At 31.3% G+C, this 6,763-nt stretch overlaps 1 protein-coding gene across 1 annotated transcript in view; it reads left to right on the forward strand.

Moving 5' to 3' along the window:
• The window catches only part of YIPF4 (Yip1 domain family, member 4), a 27,196-nt gene extending 25,032 nt beyond the window's left edge, over nucleotides 1-2,164 (forward strand). The window contains exon 5 of the mRNA XM_008569148.1: nucleotides 863-2,164. Coding sequence (XP_008567370.1) covers nucleotides 863-1,000 — 138 coding nt within the window. The 3' untranslated portion in view covers nucleotides 1,001-2,164. The remainder of the gene's footprint in view (nucleotides 1-862) is intronic.
• Nucleotides 2,165-6,763: the final 4,599 nt, after the last annotated feature.

Raw genomic sequence — 6,763 nt, forward strand, 5'->3', positions numbered from 1 at the left:
TTTTTCCCCCCCCCCCCCTCGGGAGACATTTGGTAATATCTGGAGGCATTTTTGAGTGTCACAAATGGTGGGAGAGTAGGTACTAGCATGGAGTGGGTAGAGGGCAGAGATGCTGCTAAACATTCTACAGTGCACAGGATAGACCCTGCAAAAAAAAAAAAAAAACTTATCCAGCCTTAAATGTCCATATTGCAGGATTGAGAATCTCTGCTCTGTGTCAAGCCTCTTTCTATTATAGTTTCGCTGATTTCTTCCCTTGAAGTTCTTTCTTCGTTTTATGCTGTAAAATGCTTTTGGTGTCTATGTCAATGAGTATAAATAAGTTTCCAGTGGAAGTAATTTAAAATTAGGTATGTGTATAATCAGAAAACCACAGTGTATTTAAACTGTGGACCACAATGTGGTATTTTTTCCTCCTTTTTATTTAACTCTGTACTTTTACCTTGGAAAACGCTGCAACACTTAATAAATATTGAGTAAGTTTTTTACTTAATCTTTTTTTCTACTTCCAAGGAAAAAAAGGGAATTTTTTGTTTTGTTGGGATCCCAACTGATAACTAGATCCTTTCCTTAGAAATTCTGATTCAACAGAGCTAGAGCAAGTCCCCCAAGTCTGTTTTTAATATGCACCTCAGGTGATTCTTACAATGAGACCAGTTTGGTGAGAGACATTTACAGAAGTCAAGGAACAGAGTAAAGATGAACATTCTTAATATGTTTTTATCATTTTTAATAAGTTTTACTATTTACCTCAATTGGTGGTTGATTTTTTAAAATATTGTAAATGTTGTTTTTATTCTATGACATCCAGAAAACTAATTGACTTGCTAATATGCTGCCTTTTGTCTTTTTTTTTTTAAAGCTGTTTGGTGTGTTTTGGGCTGCCTACAGTGCTGCTTCATTGTTAGTGAGTGAAGAATTCAAGACCAAAAAGCCTCTCCTGATTTATCCAATCTTTTTATTATACATTTATTTTTTGTCCTTATATACTGGGGTGTGATCCAAGTCACACATGAGTAGAAAAGGATGGTGTCACATTTGTGTGTAGCCTGGGAATTCTTGCTGAAGGGATTGGAGAAAACCTGTTGCTGGTAAAATTATACTTGTTCCAGATGTAAAGGCAGGTTTAAGGTCTTTTCAAAACGATGTTTTTGTATTTAATTAAAGAATTGCAGTTATCTGGGATTTTTTGGTCAGAATTCTAAATTCTGTTTGATTCTTCATATTCCAGTGAATAAAATATAAAAGTGTTGTTTTTTTAAGATTGTGTCAATATTCACCTAAAACCTTGTGCCAAAAACACCTGCATTGGTAATTATATTTCATGTGAAGGGTAAATTGGACAACTCCTGATAATCTAAAAGTGCAATTTTTTTTTTCTTTAAATAGTTTTCTCCTGAGTCACAGATTCTGTAGATATATATTTATATTTAATACGTATATATTTATTAAATAATTCTTATTATCCACAAAATATATTTCCAAATAGTGTAAAATTAAGATATTAAATCTGATGCTTAAACTTTAATTAGGCCATTAATCTTTTTTATTTAAAATTTTTAATTTTTTAAGAATTGTATATAATTTAAAAAATCTCATACATGCTTCAGTACTTCCATGTTAAAAATTCTTAATAATAACTGCTAAAACTAATTTTCATAGTTGCTGGTTTAGATTTGGTTTGGTTGGGTGTGATTTTTAAAACCATTTTTGAATGTCCAAACATCTGATTTAAAGTTTCTGTTAATCTGTCTGACCAAAGGAACAAGAGGTATAATGATAAGGCACTTATTAAAATCATTAATATGTAGAAAAACAGTAATATTTAGAGCATCAGTAAATATTTTTAAGTGTTACTCCTAAATCAGAAAAGTTGTGGGAAAGAGACCTTTAAAATCTTGTAGTCCTGAGCAATGTTATATAAAGTAGAAGGAAATAAAATGCTTCCCAGCTGTGTGTTTTGTTTTATAACACTTTGTCCTGTATTACTTGATATTTTAATGAGTCTCTGGTACTCTCTAACAAATGTACAATATTTGCTAAGAGAAATTTGTATTAGTGAATTTTTTGTTACTAATAATTTCATAGGTTCTGTAATTGGTATTACTTTGTAAAATAGATAAAATATTTTATTTATGTCCATAAAATAACAAATACCTATTAACTATTTGCAAATTATTGTATTATCATTTCTGCTCTCACCTGGAAGAGTTAACTGCTGTGCTCAATATGATAACATGGCCATCTCTTGATATGTATTCCTTTAGCAAACTTATCAGGAAATATCTAGCACCTCTGAAGCAAAGCCTACAAATTAGCAAGGTATCAAGCCCATCTCTCTTCCTTTCTCCTGATCACCAGAAAAGAAAGAAAAACTTATTTTAAGCTGCAGAAAAGTATGGAACACCTTGGATCTAGAATAATGTGGAAAATTATGCTGATTTTTTAAAACGGGCTTACGAAAACAGATTAGAAGCAGCAGAGGGATAGAACTTCTAAGACATTAATTAATATGAGGTAGTAGGGAAGAATCTATGGCTACAGAAGCAGCAACTCTAAAATAAACATTAGTCACACTTCAGAAATTCCTGAGGTCAATACTTTGTTACAGTGGATTACTATATTAGATGTTCATAGTGTTGACCCTGGAGAATCTTCCATAAAAACTTTGGGGGTCAGGACCAGAGGGTAGAATTTTACTAAACAATAAATCAAGGCATTTTAAGACCACCTCTCTCAAAAAATGGTTTGATTTTGTTTTAGCTATCAGTGCATTAAGGAATGAGTGTAAAGTTTACCTGTATGGATCATATTTATTCCTAATGTTATAAAATGAGGTATTTGTGTCCTAAAAGAGGTACTTAAATAATAGCATTTAATCTTGGGAACTATCTTGTTTAGGGTATATATAAATATAGGTTATAATGTTTCAAACTCAGTATCATCTTCATGTGCTAATGAGCAAAGGAGTTAAAACCAATTGTCAGTTTAAAACATCATTTGTACATGTGTACAAAATGCAATACTTCTACACCTGTAATGGTAAGTTAACCATAACAGTGTCCTCTTCTTGAATTTTTATATAATATTTTCTAAGTCATATTGGGTTTAAGTCATGATTTCCAACCTAATTATTAGTTCATTAGTATTTTAAAAACATAACTAGGCAGTTATCTATATATCCTTTGTCTCTTCTAGTTCTGTGTGTGTGTGTTTTAAGTGTTAGCAGTTGTAACACTCCTGAATAGTAATCCTCAAAAAAAGAATTATGAGACATTTTTACTTCTTTTTCAAATTGATTATAAAATAATTGAAATTTTGATTAAAAAACAAAGTCTCTATATAATTAAACATTATGTTAAAAAGTAGTTTAGGAAGATTTGTAAATTTTTATGAACCATTGTAAAACCTGCTTATTTCTAAAGTCAGTTTTATATATACTAATGTGTTCATTTTCAAAATTTCCCCAAATATTAATATTAATATTAATATAGATTCTAAATTAGTGAAAATTTGCATTGACTTATATGAACTAGATATTTTTGTTTGAACATTGCTTAAAATTTAGTCATTTATTTTTTTAAATTTCAATGTAACAAAACATTGGATATAATAATGCTTCTACAACCTAATAAAAAAACAGAATGTTTTTCATATTCAAGAAAACTAATTGAATATTTTTAAATGTTTGTAATTTATTTTTTTACCTTTTCTTTCTTTTTTGGTGGCTGGCCAGTACAGAGATCCACACCCTTCACCTTGGTGTTATGTTTTTTACATTTTTATTAGTGTGTATGTTAGCCAGTTTTTAGGCATTGCGGAATTGTGACACTTGTTTTTAAGATAATGTCTTACTTCAATACAGTTGTTTTAGATAGTGTGGCATGGCAGTCTGAAAGAAATCTTTGTAGAGCTAAAAATCACCCTCAGCAATTCTCTGCACTATTTTTCAGTTATGTAAACAAAGTAATATTGTTTTATTATCCTCCTTCATAAATGATTTCTTTAATTGACCACTTGAGCCTTATACTACTTTTTAATTTCTCTTTAAAACCTGACTTACAAGTGTTCTATCCTCATTTATGTAATTTCCTAGCAGCATTTTGTGTGTTTGAGAATTTATTGGCTAGACATGCTTATATATCTTTGTACTTCAAATCATGATATGTTCTGAAGAAATTTCTATTTGTAAGGATATTTTCTTTATAACAAACTGGTGTAAAATTTAGACCGTACCATGTCTTTATGGGGTGTAGTGGTATGAAAAGAAATGGTTAAGAGAACATTCCCTATACAAGACATTTTATTTAATAAGAAACTTAGGGTTAGATTTCTCTTTTGAAATTCTTTTGATATGCTGAGGTTGCAATTAGGAGGTTAATGTATAGAAAGAATGTAGGGAGGATTAAGACATCAGTAATAAAATAATTTGCTACTTCATATTTTATATTGGTAAGTCAGATTTCAAGTTTTCCATTTTCAGCAAGATATCTACAAGTTTTTATTTTGAAGATAATTTAGTTTATTGTTTGCAAGTGCTTGTAAAAAATTCCTTAAACATCCCTTCCTCAGAGTTTAGAGGTATACTAATGTTACCACTGAGATTATTTTAAGATAGATATTAATATGAAAAAATAGAATATTTTTAGAAAATATTGTGAATTTAATTTATAATTAGTGTGTATAAAGGTTGTTAATACAGAAAAAAGTAAGCATTTCTACCTATAATAATTTCGTTAAATTAGCACTTATAAGTAAATTAGGCTTATCAAGAATAAAAACCTTGAGGGATGGCCCGTGGCTCACTTTGGAGAGTGTGGTGCTGATGACACCAAGGCCATGGGTTCGGATCCCTATATAGGGATGGCCAGTTGCTCACTTGGGAGAGTGTGGTGCTGACAACACCAAGTCAAGGGTTAAGATCCCCTTACTAGTCATCTTTAAAAAAAGAAAGAAAGAAAGAAAAACCTTGGTTTTTTATAGTAGTTGCCACTGAGCAATTTTTATTAAAAACTAAACAAGCAAAAAAACCCAAAAAGCTCACCAAAGTACTTACACAATAGCAAGTGACGTTACACCAAGTGGCTGATTATCAGGAGAAATTTATCATCTGATGATAAAGAGAAAAAGATATAAAAGTGGATTGCTGCTATTCACAGAATAAGTACTTGTTGAAGAATAAATGATTGAAATTCTACATTTTTGCTCTATTTTATAATGATCCTACTTGCTTTTGTGGAATTAATCAGTTGTCTATGTAAAGTATCTCTAAAGTAGTAAGCATGATTTGATAATGAGACAACCCATATGTTTTAGAAAGAAAGAAAGAAAAACCTTGTTTTTTTATAGTAGTTGCCACTGAGCAATTTTTATTAAAAACTAAACAAGCAAAAAAACCCAAAAAGCTCACCAAAGTACTTACACAATAGCAAGTGACGTTACACCAAGTGGCTGATTATCAGGAGAAATTTATCATCTGATGATAAAGAGAAAAAGATATAAAAGTGGATTGCTGCTATTCACAGAATAAGTACTTGTTGAAGAATAAATGATTGAAATTCTACATTTTTGCTCTATTTTATAATGATCCTACTTGCTTTTGTGGAATTAATCAGTTGTCTATGTAAAGTATCTCTAAAGTAGTAAGCATGATTTGATAATGAGACAACCCATATGTTTTATAACACTTACGCAGAATCACATGCTCTGATAATTATAGTCTCTCCATGGAAAACAGTAAAAATACTCTTGTTTATGATGATGGAACTAGGTGCTAAATCCCTCGTATCCAGCCTTCTTTGCCAAATGGGATTTAGCAAAATCTTTTACCTAATACAAATTTATTTTCAAAGTTTGGTACTAGTGGTGGCCTAAAGAATGAAACATTGAGAAGAAACAGCATTTGAATTTAGAACCCTGACTGTGAAGGGACAATGGATATTCATCAAATATTTATTGACCCCTTACTGTGCCAGATACTGTGTTGGGTGCAAGGATAAGATGATACAAAAAAAAGACCACACACGCACACAGACCCTTACCTTAATGAGCTTATATGGCTGGAGAGACAACGGGTTAATTTCACAAACAGATTGTAAAACCATTTTAGCAAATGAGGAGAAAAAGAAGTCTGTGGTGGTAAGAGAACTTATAGTGGAGGAATGAGAGAAGAGGAGCCTGATTGTAAAACCATTTTAGCAAATGAGAAAAAGAAGTCTGTGGTGGTAAGAGAACTTATAGTGGAGGGGGGGGGGGGGGTGGTAAGAGAACTTATAGTGGAGGAATGAGAGAAGAGGAGCCTTCCCTGAGGCAATGGTGCCTAATCTGAAATTTTAGGGATAAATGAAAGTTAACAAGGCAAAGAGGGTAGGGAAGACTTCCAGATAAAGGGAAGAGTAGGTGAGTAGAAGGCATTGAAAGCCAGTTTGGCTGAAGTTTAGTAGTTAATGAAATTGAACAGGTAAGTCGGTGCCATACGTGACATTTTTAGCCATACTTTCTTTGCCAAAACTTTTGTTAAGAAATATGGTATCAGAAACATGTGCTTTTAATATTGAAGACAGAAATAAACAATTATATTCTTGGTATATGCCTAAACGAAATGAAGAGATGTGTACAAGAATGTACATAGAGACATTCATAAAAGCCAAAAATGAGAAATATTCTAAACACAGAATGGATAAATTGGTATAATTGTACAATGGAATCTTATGCAATGAAAATGGATGAACAAAAGCCATGTGCAAGAACATACTGTAGAATT

The sequence above is a fragment of the Galeopterus variegatus genome, unplaced genomic scaffold (assembly GCF_000696425.1).
Source record: "Galeopterus variegatus unplaced genomic scaffold, G_variegatus-3.0.2 Scaffold468, whole genome shotgun sequence".
NCBI lineage: Eukaryota > Metazoa > Chordata > Mammalia > Dermoptera > Cynocephalidae > Galeopterus > Galeopterus variegatus.